Source organism: Corticium candelabrum, chromosome 11 (genome assembly GCF_963422355.1).
Source record: "Corticium candelabrum chromosome 11, ooCorCand1.1, whole genome shotgun sequence".
NCBI classification, from domain to species: domain Eukaryota; kingdom Metazoa; phylum Porifera; class Homoscleromorpha; order Homosclerophorida; family Plakinidae; genus Corticium; species Corticium candelabrum.
Window position 1 is genome coordinate 1,704,880 of NC_085095.1, and position 18,388 is coordinate 1,723,267.

The 18,388-nt window shown below is 43.1% G+C and overlaps 2 protein-coding genes across 3 annotated transcripts; one reads left to right on the forward strand and one right to left on the reverse strand.

The window, feature by feature from the left end:
- Positions 1 to 1,277: 1,277 nt before the first annotated feature.
- LOC134186653 (probable C-mannosyltransferase DPY19L3) lies at positions 1,278 to 11,857 on the reverse strand. 2 transcript variants are annotated; one of them, XM_062654662.1, is made up of 15 exons: positions 11,563 to 11,857; positions 9,892 to 9,982; positions 9,704 to 9,825; positions 4,728 to 4,873; positions 4,539 to 4,662; positions 4,011 to 4,145; positions 3,811 to 3,942; positions 3,644 to 3,754; positions 3,507 to 3,589; positions 3,281 to 3,442; positions 2,606 to 2,834; positions 2,486 to 2,542; positions 2,345 to 2,427; positions 2,156 to 2,288; positions 1,278 to 1,671 (listed from the first exon to the last, which is right to left on the reverse strand). In XM_062654662.1, the coding sequence occupies exons 1-15, from the start codon at positions 11,851 to 11,853 to the stop codon at positions 1,387 to 1,389; spliced, it is 2,184 nt and encodes a 727-aa protein (XP_062510646.1). In that variant the 5' UTR covers positions 11,854 to 11,857; the 3' UTR covers positions 1,278 to 1,386. The 2 variants fall into 2 exon arrangements, with proteins under 2 accessions (XP_062510646.1, XP_062510645.1); XM_062654661.1 differs by lacking the exon at positions 1,278 to 1,671 and having other exon boundaries at positions 2,259 to 2,427; positions 4,728 to 4,870.
- A 1,230-nt stretch (positions 11,858 to 13,087) lies between these two features.
- LOC134186843 (testis-expressed protein 2-like) lies at positions 13,088 to 17,980 on the forward strand. Its single transcript, XM_062654913.1, has 3 exons — positions 13,088 to 15,795; positions 17,494 to 17,614; positions 17,693 to 17,980. The coding sequence occupies exons 1-3, from the start codon at positions 13,421 to 13,423 to the stop codon at positions 17,786 to 17,788; spliced, it is 2,592 nt and encodes an 863-aa protein (XP_062510897.1). The 5' UTR covers positions 13,088 to 13,420; the 3' UTR covers positions 17,789 to 17,980.
- Positions 17,981 to 18,388: the final 408 nt, after the last annotated feature.

Here is an 18,388-nt window from a genome sequence, read left to right on the forward strand (position 1 = left end):
GTGTGTGTGTCTGTCTGTTTGTCTGTCTGTCTGTCTGTCTGTCTGTCTGTCAATGTTAGTATAATTTCATAAATCGACACTAAAACACTCAAATATCATAGACTAAAAGAATGTCGAGCGACTGACAAGGCTGTTTGTTTGTTTGTCTGTCTGTCTGTCTGTCTGTCAGTACATATTTCTCATACAAGATGTTATTACCCTCTACAATATGATAAAAATCCACCGGCATAGGAAGTGGGGGCTGAGGGGGTTAGAGCCTCCTCACTCAGTAGGAATTGAAATTTTGTGTGCCAGTGACTTTTTCAAATCTGTTTACGGACTGGCAAGTGAGGTAGTTTTGCTTACTCGAGATGACATCCACGGTACAGCCCCCCCCCCCACTCGTGAACATCTTCCTACACCACTGAAATCACCAAGTTCTAAAACAACTGGGACCCAAGGGGTACCGAGCTTGAGTGGGTACAAATTTCAAGATTGCCATTACTTTACTTTACTAAAATGCTTGATAATGGCCTCATTTTGAGCCAATTTTGACCATAAAGATCACTTTCTATTGTCTACCTAGCAAGGTTCTGAAATCACGAGTGTGAAAGTGGCGCATAAGAGTCAAACAGTTGACAATAAGCTAACAGAGTTACTAATGGCGTCTGTCTGTTTTAAACTTGATGTCTCTTGATGGCAACAAAATTCTGAATATGAAGTCCCTGCCAAAATTTCGGCCAAGTTTGAAAATGGGCAATAAGGTTTGACAAATCGATTAAATCCTAAACTGACACCAACAGAGCTCACTTTATGGTTAACATGTGGGTGGTGAGATCCCATCATATAGATGCATGACTTCTAGTGTGTAAAACTTATTGTCTCAGTAGAACCCCAGTAAACTGATTATGAGACCAAATCTGGTCATCAACAAAGCAGTGTTTGATGGCATGCATCAGACCATCAAAACTGCCATACGTATGGATATGTATGGGTATGTATAGTATGGATATGTATGGTATGGATATGGATGGGTATGTATGGTATGGATATGTATGGTATGGATATGGATGGGTATGTATGGTATGGATATGGATGGGTATGTATGGTATGGATATGGATGGGTATGTATGGTATGGATATGGATGGGTATGTATGGTATGGATATGGATGTGTATGTATGGTATGGATATGTATGGGTATAGATATGTATGGGTATGTATGGGTATGTATGGTACGGATATGTATGGGTATAGATATGTATGGGTATGTATGGTATGGATATGTATGGGTATGGATATGTATGGGTATGTATGGTACGGATATGTATGGGTATCTATGGGTATGTACTGTCTTTACATACAGCTGTGCACGACCCAATACATTCCCCGAGAAACGAAACTCTACTCATTTTATGACCTTATAAACACGAAACGAAGTATTTTTGAACTTCAGTCTGAATAGACGTTCGTGACCCTTCTGGTCGACTTCATGACAAAACCTTGCCTTGGTGCTGCTTTTTGCTCCCACAATTTGCTCGCCATTGACCGTGTCTACGATGTCACGAGTACGACAGCCGACGTCGTCTTCGCCATAGCATCGACCCTCTTCAAGAATGATGTAATCGGCGTCGACTTCGTTTAGTATGTCATGCACCTCGGCGACGGTTCGTTTGCTGTAGACTTGATACACCTTGACATCATCATTGAATGTATTGAGACACATGACACGACAAGTATGTACACGTGGTCTTGTGTCTTTGTCTGTCTGTCTTTGTGTCTGTCTGAATTTGTTTGTTTGTTTATTTATTTATTTGTTTGTTTATTGATTTATTTGTCTGTTTGCTTGTTTGTTTATTTGTTTTTTATTTGTCTGTTTATTTGTTTGTTTTTATTTATTTATTTATTTATTTGTTTATTTATTTATTAGTTTATTTATTTATTAGTTTATTTATTTATTTGTTTATTTATTTGTTTGTTTTTATTTATTTATTTGTTTATTTGTCTGTTTAATTGTTTGTTTGTTTATTTATTCATCTGTTTGTTTTTGTTTGTATTTATCTATTTGATTATTTATTTATTTATTTGTTTGTTTATTAATTTGTTTGTTTTTATATATTTTTGTTTGTTTATAAATGCGATTACAAGACAATGCATTAGATGTTAGACGTTCTAACTTGTCGTGTTCGTCGTCTCAGCCACTTGTCTTCATAGTGCGGATGGTTACAGATCGGTCTGTTTGTGCACAGTTTCACCGACGCCATTAGTTGCATCGTTCCTGCAAATGAAGCCACAGGGTGTGTGTCAGCCCTACAAACAGACTGTCCTGTACATGATGCATACAACCACAGGCCATCGGTGTTTACCGTATCCAACGCATGAGCTCGACTATGTGCGGGTCGTGAAATTCTCGAAGGTCGTCGAGTTCTTCCCGCATTACAGGCAAATGCTGGACACACAAAAATGCTACAAAATTCGTTTAGCAGTGAGAGAGGATCGATGCTTACTAGAGTAATGATTGCAGTGACTAGACCAGCAATCATCACGTATTTCAACCCTTGAGTCTGAAAGACAGCGGAAATGCAGAGCATTGGCAAGTGCAAACAGTAAGTCGATGTGGCTCTTACAGTCACTCGAGAAATTCCGAGTTTCTCTTGAATAGATGTCCACATGGACGTGTGAGTAAGACCAGCGGCAGCGAGAATGGACGAATGAGGCAACCAGAGGAACTTACATCGAAGCGTGGAGAGAGCCATTATGCCAAACAAAATTGACATAATGAAATGGTGTGCAAATTCTGGATGGGCTTTAAGCATTGGAGGAGACAGGGTGACAGAATCCGGGCTCTCACTCGAGCTACCAAAACAAAAAGTCAAACGATTTCTATAGCATTTATTTCATTATAGAACATTTTTGCTTTTCATTACATCTTCTACCCTCCCTCGTCCTTCCCTCCCTCATCCTTCTTTCCCTCATCCCTCCCTCCCTCGTCTCTCCCTCCCTCGTCTCTCCCTCCTTCATCCTTCCCTCCCTCATCCCTCCTTCTCTCCCTCCATCAATCCCGCCCTTGTCCTTCCCTCCCTTGTCCTTCCCACCGTCATCCCTCCCTCCCTTGTCCTTTCCTTGTCCTTCTCTCCCTCATTTCTCCATCCCTTCCTTGTCCCTCCCTTGTCCTTCCCTTCCTCCCTCCTTTTCATCCATCTCCTGGCATGTTCATCTCTTTAGCTCCAAAACATCAGTACATACTCTACCATTATTATTGTTATTTACAATTATTTTATTGTCATTGTTATTATTATTACCTCCAACACATTTTGAATATTGTCACAACCAAGAGAGCACCAGTGACCACCAACACACCGAGATACGACGGTAGGAATAACGTCTTGGTCAGTCTCAGCCAATGACTCGACGCCATCGCTTGAAACGAACTTTCGCAAACATAAAGCAAAACGTCAAAGTCTCTAAAATCGTAGACACATGAATGCTACACAATATCCCATCACAGAGAGAGGCCACATGCCATACCTCAAGTCGGAAGGATTCCGTAGCCCGATTTTTGTCATCACAAAGTCAACAATATGTTGATCAGAGGTAACACCCAAGCTCATCTGCTCACAAACTGCCTTATACGTGGAGCATTAGTGATGACCTATAGTACATACCTTCACACAGACGTTGATCAACAATGTCAATGTGATCACCAAAAATGTCAAGCCGGCTACGGTCCCTATGAACATCCAAATCGATCGTCTCGGTTGGACACGTCCACCGTGCTATCACAAGCATCAACTACATGCTGCAACAGAGAGATCAATGTATACAGTCCAACCGGTAGCTTGAGAACAATCAAGCCAGCGAACATGAAACTGAGAGCCAGTGACCCCAACAACATGACATTTCCGTACTGCAGAAAGCATCCCGTCAGGATAACGGTTATGAGGGTAGCGTAGAGACGAATGACCTTAATACGAGTAATACAACACATTGGTAACGGTTGATGTCAATATGTTGAGATTATTCTTGTCAAACCTTTTTGCAAGGGAGGAATCCTAGCAGCCATATGCCGTATATGGCGATCACCTGGGGCAGCAATATGAACTGGGCGAACTGCCAGAAGAGAACGAAGATCAAGGTCGATAGGAAGATGCCGGCTAGAGCCAGTTTCTACAACAAAGACGTTTTTCATGTTGCAGATTGCAATACGTGTGCGTGCGCGCGTGTGTGTGTGAGTGTGTGTGTTTGTGTCTGTGTGAATGTGTGTGTGTGTGTGTGTGTGTGTGTGTGTGTGTGTGTGTGTGTGTGTGTGTGAGTGTGTCTGTGTGTGTGTGTGTGTGTGTGTGTGTGTGTGTGTGTGTGTGTGTGTGTGTGTGTGTGTGTGTGTGTGTGTGTGTGTGTGTGTGTGACTCTGTGTGTGTGTGTGTGCGTGCGTGCATGTGTGTGCGTACATGTGTGTGTGCATGCGTGTGTGTGTGTGTGTGTGTGTGTGTGTGTGTGTGTGTGTGTGTGTGTGTGTGTGTGTGTGTGTGTGTGTGTACCCGACAATATGCTGACACGCACCCGTATACATGCCAAAACGTCAACTTTCACATACAGAGTCACAAAAAACAGTTGCAGAAACAGAAACGGATACGCCCAGTTCTCTCGGAGAGGAACAGTGAAATCAATTCTTGTCATGTCACGCCTGCAATGCCAACAATCTGGTCTACACTTGATTTATAAAGATTCGACGCACTGTGGGTACTGTACCGATTGAAGGCAAAGAATGTGACTGAGAGCAGACCAGATATCCATGAGCCGGACAGTAGCCAGGCGGTACAGTAGACAGCGACCATGTAGATGCCATGAAGTGAGAAGACTGCATCAATGTAGAAGTAGATCGGCTCCCAAGTCTTCTGCGACAACGTCACTTGACATAATTATTAAACGAAACGTGCACACACACACACACACACACACACACACACACACACACACACACACAAACACATGCAGACTACATGCATGGACAGTGTTGTTGTTTGTTTGTTTGTTGCTGTCTGTAATTCATACAAAAACAAACAAACAAACAAACACATGCATAGACAATGTTGTTGTTGCTTGTTTGCTTTGTTTTTGTAGTCTGTAATTCATGCACAAACAAACAAACACATGCAAACATACATGAGTGGACAATGTTGTAGTTTGTTTGTTGTTTTTGTTGTCTGTAATTCATGCACAAACAAACACATGATAACATACATGCATGGACAATGTTGTTGTTTGTGTTTGTTGCTGTTGTCTGTAATTAATGCACAAATAAACAAACACGCAATTGTATGCATGGACAATGTTGTTGTTTGTTTGTTGTTTGTTTGTTGTTGTCTGTAATTCATGCATAAACAAACACATGTACAAACATACATGCATAGACAATATTGTTGTTGTTGTTGTTGTCTGTAATTCATGCACAAACAAACAATCAAACCCATGCAAACGTACATGCATGCATGGACAATGTTGTCGTTGTTGTTGTTACTGTTGTTGCTGTCTGTGGTTCACACACAAACAAACAAACAATGCAAACGTACATGCAGTACCTGTCATTGTCATGGTAGTTATTGTTGTTTGTTATTTTTGTTGTCTGTAATTCCACAAAATTTGCTCGAGGTTTTCTATTTTTGGTTATTCCAGTACCAACTCCCAGGAGCCAACACTAGATGACCACCTCAAGTTTCATATCGTACCGTGCACACCATCATATTGAGTAGTATGGCTCTACCATATACGTGCAAAGCCGTGCTTCTTTCTGCATTCAGGTTAGGCCACTCCAAGTATATATATATATATAATTATATATATATATATATATATATATATATATATATATATATATATATATATATATATATATATTAGTTCCTGGTCACCACCCACATGATTTTTTCTCTCAGATCAAGAAAATTATTTATTATCATGCATGCGCAGTACAATCACTGGACACTAGCCTATGTGTTTGGCTTAGCTAATTGGAGTGCTGCAAGTCCAAAGAAAGAGTGAAGAAGTATGGGCAATAGCAAAACTTTACTTTGTTATTGCCGTACTTGTTGTGTCTGTTTATCTTTGGTACAGATAGGAAGCAGTGAAGTCAAATCGTGTTAGTAGATCTGAAACGAACCTAAAATGCTGCATATTTTGTTTTCAGAGTTAATACCACTGAAGTCTTTTTGATGGGCGTAGCATAAAGATGTCTGTCTGTCTGTCTGTCTGTCTGTCCATCCATATGTCTGTCTGTCTGTCCATCTGTCTGTTTGTCCATCTGTCTGTCTGCCTGTCTGTCTGTCTATCTGTCCATCCATCTGTTTGTCAAATTTTCATATATTTTTATACATCAAAGCTAATACAGGTGAAACTAAAGTAACAGCTAATGAACAACAAGTGTCACAACTACAATTACAATTACACAAATAACAATTAGCATTAAAAAGCTCCCCTACGGAGCCTACAAACCGAAATTTAGTTTACTGAATTGAAAGTTGAACAACATCTAAACTCTGGTCTGTATTCTGTCCATATGTTACTCTGATCATCTTTCTAGCCAACACCGAGGCATTGCAACGCTGAAGTTGTACTGACAGCGTCTTCTCCAATGTGTTTTAAAATCTGAGGGATTGTTTCTTCCTTCTTCATCTCTGTATAGTTTGGAAAGTTTATCGAGGAACGTTGATGCTTCTTCTCCCCACCCACCAAAGTGCTCGAAAACTAGTGGAATAAGGGTAGGAGTGTACCCTCCAGGCAACTGCTCTTGAGAATATTTGTTATGTTTGATGTCTTCTCTTCTTCTTGCTGCAGCTCCATCCGTAGTTGCTGCACTTCGCAGAATGTCCTGGCTCCAGGGGTGAGCAAGGGCCACATCAAGCTCGACATTTCCCCCACATGTTGAGTCAAACACAACAATGTCTGCTCTATTGTTGGATGTTGTATATCTATCTTTTGGTTCAATTTGATGCTGGCATTGTAGACTGCTCATGCATTCAGACCAGCACAAAACAACAGAATTGTGAGACCAAACTGGGCCTCCACCCATTTTGCATGTTAGTAAATGGTACCCTTCAACATCTAGTGACTTTCCACATTCACATTTAGTGGCCCAAGGTGGTAAAGACAAAGGTAGACCCAATCTGAGAGAAGCTGCCAAGACAAAATTGCCAGATGAAAGTGCAAACTTCTCTGAAGATGGAATGGAATCTAACCATGCTCCTGCTCCTTTACCTCTAATTGAACGCAATCGTGCTGCATCTCGGTTAGAACCAGTTTCAATCAACTGATCTGCTTTCGATTGTACAAATTCTGTTGTTAGACGATGTTGCAACTTTTTTGTGTTAGGCAACAAATCCGACAACGTTGAAATATCTTTGAGATGGTGTTCTAAAGTTAGCCCAATATCACTCGCATGATTAGATGATGTCACTAATCATGCGAGTGATATTTGTCTGTTTGTCTGTCTATCCATCTGCCTATCTGTCTGTCTGTCTGTCTGTCTGTCCATCCATCAATCTGTCTTTTAATAATAATAATAATAATAATAATAATAATAATAACCCCAGTGACGATAGTAAATTATGAAACGTGTCTGTCTTTCTCTCTCATGTTTCTCTAGCTTTATTCATGAGACTATGACTCGTTTCAGTCAGTGGGGAGTTTCTGTGGTCTGGCAAATGGTCCGTTGACGATGACGTTCAGTGCTTTCCTGGTGATCGTTGATATCCACTAGGCGTGCTGTCCATGAGTTCACGGTCACCGTAATGCCTGCAATCTATATCGAATTGGCTAGTCATTGATCGCCGTATGGACTGCACGGAAACATGTACCACGCTGGGCTCACCTGCCGGGTTGGTGGGCGCCCAGATGGGGGTAAAGACCCCACTTGCCCATTATGGAGGGGCATAGCGACACATAATAATAATAATAATAGCCCCCGCATATGCACGGGCAGTATTGTTGTCTCACTGAGCAACCGCCTGTGGACATGAAAGAGACCTACGGATGGCTAAAGGCAGCGAATCTTCCTGCTACAACTGAGGGACTGGTTGTTCCTGCTCAAGACCAAGCTCTTCGGACTCGGTACTATGACCACAAGATTCTACATCGTGATGTCAGTCCTACTTGCCACAAGTGCAGTGTAGGCCTGGAAACAGTCGACCACATTGTGGCAGGCTGTAGTACTTTGGCACCGACGGACTACACTGATCGACACAATCGGATGGCCTCCATCATTCACTGGAATGTTTGTCGCCATTTTGGGGTTCCAGTGGAGAGCAGATGGTACCGGCATCATCCTGATAGGTTTGTAGAGATGGCTGACATTATTATGATGTGGGATACCACCATCCCCACTGCCAGGAAGATCAAAGCCAATCGTCCTCTGTCTTAGAAATAAGAAGACAAACACTTGTCTTCTTATTGATATCAGCTGTCTTGCTGATGGCAACATTGGCAAGAAACATGCTGAGAAGTTGGCGAAGTACAGCGACTTGCGAGTGGAGATAGGCCGCATGTGACATTGTCAAACACTGGTGGTTGCGGTGGTCTTGGGAGCTTTGGGCACAGTGCACGCAGGTATTGCACGGTGGCTGGACATTATTCCAGGTCATTACAACCTGCAGCACTTACAGAAAACAGTGCTTCTGGGATCTACTCGGATCCTTCGTAAAGTCATGTCTTCTTTCTAGACAGCCGTGATGGTCTAAGTACTTCTGAAGCAGGGTTTCCTTCCGGTACTTGTAATAGACTTTACAAACCAGACTGATCTGGTTGAGCACGACACATAGCCCCCGCATCAAATATTGAGAACTACAGATCATGCAGAACTAATATATTTCTTGGACTGACCTTGTTGTAACAATTAATTATTAGGTTTTAACGTTGGGGTTAGGAATAGAGTTATATGCTGTAATAATTAATTAATTATGAGGTTTTAGGGTCGGAGTCAGGGTGGAGTGGAATTACATATTGTAAAGAAAAACATTTATTTAGGTGTTAGGATCTGGGTTAGGGTTGGAATTAAGATCCTTGCAACTGTGATAAGTCTCTGCAATCAAAGCTGTCTCATATAAAGTCAATGCATGCTGACTCTAAAAAAAACTCCAAACCTACCCAAGGCCATAGGAACCGGTCCAGTAGGTCCAGTTTTGGCTGGACCATCTTTCAAAAAGTGTGTCCTTTTGACAGTCAACAATTGCCTGGAAATTGCAGTTGAAGGTAGAGGTGATTAAATAACTAATATATTTATAGTTTGAACAAAAGTAGATTACAGCATCTTGACGATTTTCGCTGCCCTGAGAGCTTGGAGTAGAAGGCCATTACGTAGCCACGTATCACAGTAACTGTTGCTAAACGAGAGTAATTACAATTGTTGTGCAATATGGACCACACCCTCTTAGCGCGCGTTAGATCAGACTATCTTTGAAATGCTTTCTATGGGTGTGCCACCTTCAGTGCATTGGAATGTCTCAGGCAGCACAAACAACCAACCAATTGAATTTAAATAACGAAAGCGATCCAATACCAAAGTATACTGACCTCCAAAATTTTGTGGAATTATAGTAGCACGTTACTCCTTTATAATACACAAACACGTCTCCTCGAGCAACACAGTATCGTGCATAAACTGTACACATTTACAGTAGTAGACTAGAGGTTTTAAATTAATAAATAAATAAATAAATTAATTAATGTTATGATACCTGGATAGGAATCGTTCTGTACAGAGCAGCTGCTATGATTTCCTGAAATACGTTGAATCTCTCGATGATGTTTATTGTTCGTGGGTGTTCAGTTGTGTTGTCATGAGTTAGTGAATATAGTCCTGTGTATGGGAAATACACGTGCAAGAGTGTAATTGGCGATTTTGGTGACTAAGGAGTGTGCATACCTTGTGACCAAGATTTGGCTTTGACCAATTGCTTGTAGTAGAAATAGTAAAGACCTTGCTCGGATCGAAATGAAATCTCCCTTTCTAGGTTCTGTTCAAGACAGCAATGGTTAGCATATAGAGATACACACAAGCATGCACACACACACACACACACACACACACACACACACACACACACACACACACACACACACACACACAACCTACCTAACTATATCTTCAAACATAGATATCAACATATATACACAGACATTTTTGTTACAAGAGCCCCTAAGGCCCAGGTTAGATACTGCTAAGCACTTGCTACGATACTTTACAATCTACCACTATCAGTAGTCACTATATGTCACTATATGTCACTATGTACTTCAACTTGCTCCTTGGACAGAACTGACACTCTGGAGAGAGAGGCAATTGTATGTTAGTTCCTTACCCAAGGGAACTTATGTATGTGGCCCTCCCGCACTTGAACTCTAACCCAAAGGTCCCGGATGTTGCCAATATCCAACTGCACACTCTAACCAATTGAGCCACATACATACATTTTTTTTTGTTATTATTAAAAGTTGGTACAACTTCTAAATCAATCTAAATTCTTTACACTAAAGCTAGGTTTACAAAAGGTCCCAAAGGCTTCCAAAAGATATGTCCGACTTTCTTGCACAAACAGATCGTATATGTCGACGTAGATGCCACTTAAAACTGTTCATAATTCCAACAGGAGGAAGAGTTTTTCTTTTTGTCCAATAGGTGGTCATGAGAATGACGAAGAAAGTTCTTAGGTTTCCAGTTTCATTCATCAGCTCCAATGGATGGAGGGCCGTAGGTGGATTTAAGGATACCCTACTCAATAAGAGACAAACTTGCCGTAAGAGTCCTTTCCATATCAGGCAAGTATTGAATACATGTTCAATGGTGTCGTCTGGCTGGTGGCACGCTGGACACTGACGTGTTGTGGCAAGTTTAGCCGTATAGAGGACTGAGTTAGTTGGCAGAACCCGGTGTAGAAATTTCCATGCTATGTCCCATTGTAAAGGCGTCATGTTTTGAGGAAAATTCCATAGTGAGAGCCATTGTTTGTCCGTAATTGGTCCGTATGAGGCCTCCCATTTTTCCTGGCACGGTGGACGGTCTATGTGTTTAGATAAGAGACATCGGTACAGTAAACGTATATTCGCATCTGACAGTAGCAGTGGTTTATCGGCTGTGCTGAAGAAACAGAGACGTGCCTGCCAATGTGGCATTCTATGTTCGGAAGAGGGCTCTTGATGGGGGAGGCTAGTCCAAGATTGCGGAATGGCATGTAAAACTTGAGGGTAAAATTTTGCCGCGACCGTTATGCATACATACATACATACATACATGCTTACAGACATACAGACCTACAAACATAGACACCTCCTGAAGACAGGAAAAGACTAACCTCTCTTCCCGTCCTTACCCGCCTCTCGTACACCAAAGGCCTGGCCACGCGAGACTAGGCAATTAATTAATTAATTAATTAATTAATTAATTAATTAAACTACATAAACCATCCATTGTACACGTCATACATATTCTGATAAATTATTTGTCTCCTCAACAAACAGCAGTGTACATAGACGCAAAATTAGACAGTCAAGACTCTAATAATTTAAACTACTAGCTACAAGCAGACCCTCCACTCACTCCAATGTTGGAAAACCAGAGATAGTTTTCGTGCAGCAGCTTGAGGTATTGCGCCCAGTAGTAGGCGAACGCCAATACCGCAAGCAGGACGAGAGACGCTCCGCAAATTTGGAAAGCAGATTGTCGCCTTTGTAGCCACAACGCCTGCAACTCTGGCATGTTCGCACCTTGCACACTCGCATTGCTGCTTCGTGTTCCTACTGATGATGATGATGATGACTTGGATAAATCTCCTACTGACTGGTTTGCATTGCGGCCGCCGCTTCGTTGTCTCAACTTTCTACTTGACATCACACAACAACAACCCAGACGGATGTACACCAGCACGTGACTGTGTGTATGCCCACGTGACTGTGTGTAATCACGTGATCGGACACCATTTCAATTTCGATATACAAAAAAGTAAGCTTAGCAACGTAGAGTGTACGCTTCGAAAGTCGCAAGAACGTGTTTGCAATCGACTTTTTTGTTTTAGGCGTCAGACGGTGTGGGCGAGGCTGAAACATGAAAGTACGAGGGTTAGCTAACTAGAGGGCTCATAGCTGTGGAAGCGACGGTGTAAGCACAGCTTCAATTACTAGTTACAACTGTGGTGCAATAGGTACCAGTTACTGAGTATGCACAGGAGTACAGGACAGTACGCAGTGAACCTGCACGTGACTTCGTTTACGTAGCCAGCTGTGCATAGCCTTGGCCTCCCAGACCCGTGTAGCGCCGATTCAAAATTATCCTCCACTTACCAGTTTGTGATAGCTTTCTGTTCAACGACAAAGTGATTCTCGATCTTTTCCTTGTTACACGTGACCCAAGAAATGCATATGTGTCTGGAACTTCGAGGCTAGTAGGTGGATGAATAGATGCGTGATCCGCGTTGTCCGTGCACGTGGCTTCAGGTACCTCTCCATGGCTACTTACACGCTCCCAGTTTCCGATGCCATCGCGATAGTAAACGCTAATGCTCTGGTTGCCACATATACTTGTAATTATTTTCAGTCAAGAATGTGCTAATCACAGTCTTGAAGAGTGTGTTTGATACTAGGGCCAGACTGTGTGTGTTTGTGTGTGTGTGTGTGTGTGTGTGTGTGTGTGTGTGTGTGTGTGTGTGTGTGTGTGTGGTGTGTGTGTGTGTGTGTGTGTGTGTGTGTGTGTGTGTGTGTGTGTGTGTGTGTGTGTGTGTGTGTGTGTGTGTGTGTGTGTGTGTGTGTGTGTCAGTTGTCCTCTGAGAGGGGCGTGTGGTATGTCCGGGATGTTCACTTTGGACGACACCACCCGTAGTTGAAATCAACTTTCTGTTTAAGAGTACGCCAAATAACGCTTCGAAAGTCGTAAGGACGTATTACTATTTACAACCGATTTTCTTTACGTGCCAGGCGGTGTGGGCAAAGGTAAACTTAAAAATATGAAGGTCTACTAACTAGGGCTGTGGAAGCGACGACTTCGCCACGTGACCACATGCATAGTCCACGTGACTGCTCATCTGTGTTCACGTGACTTAACGTCATTGACTTCAATTTTGATACAAATGGCCGAGAAACGTAAACGAGTCGGTTTTCGCTCGAAGCGTTCGTCGGGGTCACAAGCGTCAATAATACGATTTAACGTGGCGGAGGAGACAACAGAGGCAGTCGTGGACGGCGCACAAGCGACGAACTCGGCCACACATGCCACGCCCCTTGGCAAAGTCACCACATCTCCTGCCAAACAACTTGTTACAAACGTTAGTGATGAAGAGAACCGAGCAGTAGCGAAAAGAGAGAGCGAAACAGCGACGAAAAGCAAGACTAGGACTAGACACGTCGCTCCTCTCTTCCCTGAGAGCGTCGACGGCGACCTCGACTTGTTCGACGGGCACAGGGCAATGCTGGAAGAGAGCGAGACCAGCGACATGAAATTCACGCCGAGCTCTGACGCTTCGAGTCCGCGCGAAGGCTCGTGTGAACCAGTCGAGTCTCAATCAGAGGACGGCAGATTGACTGACTCCCTACCGGATGGGGGTTGGGATGATGCTGAGTGCGGACGTACGCGTGTCGACACCTCGCCAGACGTCGGCGTCGTAGACACATTGTTGACCAGTGAAATTCTTGATAGACGTCACGCCCAGATGGATGTCTTCCTGGAGAGAGTCGATTTTTCGAGTTCGTCTGTTGAGGATGGGAGTCGGAGTGTTGTGATGCATCGAGAGGTTGATGATGTTAGTCTGTCATCCGAACAGGATTGTGTAGACGGTCAGAAGGATGGAGACAAATTTGTCAGCGAGCATCCATTGGCGTTTAGCGTTGAGCCGTCTTCGGATGAGACCGAAGACGACTCGGAATTTACGAAAGAGTCAGAGTCGGTTGTGATCGTGGACGACCATTATAAACAGACTCCTGTTGTGACGACTCCTCCTCAAGTCAGGAAAACAGCTAGAAGTATTCCGCCTGCGCGGCCACCGCCGCCGTCGAAAGTCGTATCTAAAGACAAAGTTTCAGACGTGAAAGACGGATCGAAAAATTATGTTAAAATTGAGGAAAATGTTAAACCTCTTGATGTGTCATACTGGTCTTTCCGGTTTCAGGGTCTTCTGGTGTTCTCCATGTTGATATTCGTATTCAACTTGATTAATTCGTCGGTGTATTTGTCTGGTGTATTCGATGGTATCGTATGGGTGTTTCTGATGGCGTGTACTCTGTTGTATCAATACGTACACGAAGATGAGGAACCATATCGCAGTCGGGCGCCGTCGATGAAACTCCCTGTACCCGTGGTATCACAGAAGACACGCAGTGCGATGACACCACATCGTTGTATTGAAGCCGAGTTTACTGCTATTCGTGTCTATGACGGTCCGCTCCTTCACCAACCGAGCATGACGACGAAAGTCCACGTGATCATGGACGGTCATACCATGCACATTTCAGCTATTCGTGACATGCACATGAGTTTTCATCGGATGATGGACGAGGGGTACGGAGACGACGACGGAGAGCGAGTGACTAATACAAAAGTGTTAGACGTGCGTGACGCTACCGTCCAGTTGGCTCCGTTTGATCTAAGCCGAAAGCAACGTTTCAGTAAGAAATTTCCTATGAAGGTGACGTTCAAGTACAGCCTTCCGGACATCTGTGTAAGTCTTAGTTTACGACACACGCACGTAGCACATCAGAGATCGAGACATATTCAAGGCGACGAAGACCGCGTGTTATATCTGTTTGCTCCGACTAGTCGTGACAAAGAGATGTGGTTCTGGCGTCTACAACTGGCTTGTAATACGCTCGACTCGGAGTCGGCTGACGTCACCACATCGCCACAGTTTGAGAAGTATGCCAACTACATGTGCCATTTAATCACAGATGCTGGTACTCGACCGACACTATCTAAGAGAGCAACACCCGGACAAGCATCGAGACGGAAGAGAAAACAACAACAAGCGCAACGACTGAACGATCACAGACCACAGGATGCGTCGGCTGATGTCAAGCAAGCGGAGCCGTCGACGATCGACTGGTTCAACGCTTTCATTGGTCGTCTGTTCTGGGATGCTTGGAATGAGAGGTACCTACGCGAACGTCTTCATCTGAAGTGGCAGCACAAGTTAAACAAAACAAAACGGCCGTCATTCATGCGGCCTCTCACAATCACGGACCTTAGTCTGGGAGGTCACCTACCGACTGTCACGAATGCATATCGACCATATGTAGATGAACGTGGAATATGGCTCGAGCTAGACCTTGACTACAAGGACGGCACGTTCTGTATCACATTGGAAACGAGTCTACAGTTCGTTCCCAGCGACGATAAAGATGCAGCAACACATACTGATGGTGGGGGCATCACGTTGGGTAGTATTAGCAACTTTTCCAATGACAACGTAAATGCACATGCCAAATGCAGGATGAAAAAACGTGTGGTAGACAGCGATATCGACAGTGGAGCTGAAGATGACGAAGATAGGACAACAATAGATGAGACATCTCTCATTATCGCTCCTCCCGAGCCCAAACCGAAATCAGAATCAAAGGATACTGAAAGCATAGCCGCAGCAGTGCAGGACTCGGAGTCGAAGTCGGCGATATGGCGGATCGCCGACAAGGTATTGCAGTCTCGCATCGTCCGTAAAGCCGTTCAGACTCGATTGGGACAACGAGTTACCGAGAAAGTCAACAACATTTCACTGGTGCTCACCATTCAAATCACGTCACTGCGAGGACGACTGTTAGTCAACATGTCGCCACCACCAACCGATAGAATATGGTAAGTGCTTTCTGTATTTGAAACATAAATGGTGTAGGCATAGGAGCTTTTTGGGGTTTGAGGGCCAAACATTTATTTTTTTATTTTTTATTTTTTCATTATTACTATTTCTATATTTTTTGTTTATTTTTATTTTATTTTATTATTTCAATTTTTAATTTTTTTAACAATGTGTACTCATGCAGTGAGGCAAGCCTCATAAGGGAGTAACGTGTTTGAGAGGCAGGGAAATTATCGGGGGTCAAGGGGGTCAAGATCGCAGGGAAATTATCGGGGGGGGGGGTCAAGGGGTCAAGGGGTCAAGATCCCCTTGGCCCACGGCCCCCTAGCCCACATGGTTCCTACACGTATGGATTGTGTAACACTAACTTAAATATTAGTACAAACCCGTATCCTTGTGACTGCAATGGATATCTTACTGTTTCTAATCGTTTTCAAGACTAAAAAATAAGTCTTTCTGAGGCTCCAAAAATAAGTCTTGACTTTTTCTAATCATAATTTTTCGAGGTCTTGATGTGCGATATTAGTCATTTCTTTGATTTATTAATTATTTTTCGGTCAGTGACAAGATCTAGTGATCTCTCAATGACGCTCAGTACAATACTGCAGGAAAACTTTTCTACCACTTGACTCTACAGAAACAGTATATCACACAGGATGGTGTAGCGGGCGTTTTGACAATGTGTTTCGTATGCATGTGCAAAGGCAAAAACTGAGACTTGAGATATACGGAAATTTTCGAGGCTAAAAATGTTTTTATTAGGCCGCACCGAAAAAATTGTCTGTTGGAGTGTAACATGCAGCAGAAAAAGACATGCGGGCGGGTGGGAGGAGTTTTTAATTTTAAAAATCATTGTCTAACTCAGCGTCTTGTTTGGAGGAAGTGTCTGTGGTTGCAGTTCGCACGCTGAGTACATCGTCCACTCAATCACCGAATCCAACCTCCTGCAACACCTCACGAAGATTAGAGTCGCCAGACACACGAAGAATCTTGTCATCTCTCAAACGCGTGCCCCTTCAACACACAGCTATCCCCAGGCCAACAGAAAACATATAGATGAAGCGAAGTGACACGCCCAAATGTTTGGGGGATATAGCCTCTCCCAGCCCCTCTGACGCTAAACCAGTGGGTGCAGCATCAGTTAGTAGTCGAGAGTCGGTACCGCAGTGCGGTGGTTGGTTGGTAACATACAATTACGATTTTGTTTTGGCGTGCATCAGTCGCCGGTCAGCGCCTTTGCTTTCCTTTCACTACTCTTAGTACATTTAGGCTCATCCGGTAGTCTTCCGCTTAACCGCTGAGCGGTTTTCTATGTTCGCCACTCTGCAACGCTACTTGCGTCGTGCAATTCGAGTCGATTCTTACACTAATGTCGCTGTGCAGGAGGTCCGGTGTGCACAAATTACCGCGCTCAGGCTACTTACCCGCGACCAGCGGGGGTGCAATTCACATACTATACCGGCTACCATGAACGCTTTTCACTTCAGTGATTGCCTATCTAGATATTTGCCAAGGCCACGCTATAATGGACTAAGACGGCTGTCGCTAACAGGTTTGCTAAACAAAGCCGTACCTGGCTTTGCACTCAATCAGACTTTTTTGGTGTGGCCTAACAAACAATGTATCAGGAAATCTACAGCGGCGATGCGATTTAAATACGATTGTTTCCATTTCTATAACTAAATTCATTCTTGTAGGTACGGCTTCAAAACAATGCCCGAAATGACAATGATACCAACCCCCAAGGTGGGATCGAAAATGTTCAACTACCATAAGGTCACCGAATGGATCGACCGAAAGTTAAGAAAAGAATTTGAGGTGAAATTTGTTCATAACACGTGGTTTGTTTGGATCAAATTTATTAATTTATTGATATTGTGTTTGATATCTTGTTAGAAGCGTTTGATTTTTCCCAATATGGAGGATCTAGTCATTCCCATATTGGAGTCCGGGATTGACCAATCCCAACACATTGTGGCTGCCGAGACGTAGTCGGTCGTATTGCTGTATCTCTGCACCTCACTTTTATCATCACCGGTTATAACTACTTTGCATACTGTTGTTCTAATGTACAAAGAATAAGTTTGTATACATTCAACAACTTTTGTATGTTGTGACAGTTGCTGTATATTGAACACTATATTATATCATATTTTCAATAAACCTCTATATATATAAAGAAATCAGTGTACAGACAGTGACCATATGGGCTTTATGAAACCAATGAACACAAAAAGGCACGCGTCTACAGACTGACCAATTGACCGATTTCCAGTTGTCCAAGCAATACAATGAGACCTTTGGTAATAAAGGAACCCAGATTATCCGGACAAATTTATTTCTGCCCAAAATCAGGTGTCTATCACGTATTTCCCCACGTGACGTCATTCCAACATGGAAACCTGTTTAGGCGACTCCAAGATTGGAACCATAGAGGACTTTTTACATCTAATAATTAAATGTGTAAACATGTTGAGTCGTTGTTGACCTAATATTGGTGTATATTAGTTAATTGTTTGTTTGTTCATTGTGTAATTGACTGTCAATGTATGACTGAGCCTCAAGGAAGTCACCACACCATCATTTCATTTA

Excerpts from the sequence above, each read along its gene's own strand:
- LOC134186653 (XM_062654662.1), bottom strand. The coding sequence starts at position 11,853 with ATGTCAAGTAGAAAGTTGAGACAACGAAGCGGCGGCCGCAATGCAAAC. Across the intron at positions 4,663-4,727 it reads ACATTCTTTGCCTTCAATCG|GCGTGACATGACAAGAATTG; the intron begins GTACAGTACCCA and ends TTGGCATTGCAG. Across the intron at positions 3,755-3,810 it reads TGATTGTTCTCAAGCTACCG|CACGGTGGACGTGTCCAACC; the intron begins GTTGGACTGTAT and ends TGCTTGTGATAG.
- LOC134186843 (XM_062654913.1), top strand. The coding sequence starts at position 13,421 with ATGCTGGAAGAGAGCGAGACCAGCGACATGAAATTCACGCCGAGCTCT. Across the intron at positions 15,796-17,493 it reads CCACCAACCGATAGAATATG|GTACGGCTTCAAAACAATGC; the intron begins GTAAGTGCTTTC and ends TCATTCTTGTAG. Across the intron at positions 17,615-17,692 it reads AGTTAAGAAAAGAATTTGAG|AAGCGTTTGATTTTTCCCAA; the intron begins GTGAAATTTGTT and ends ATATCTTGTTAG.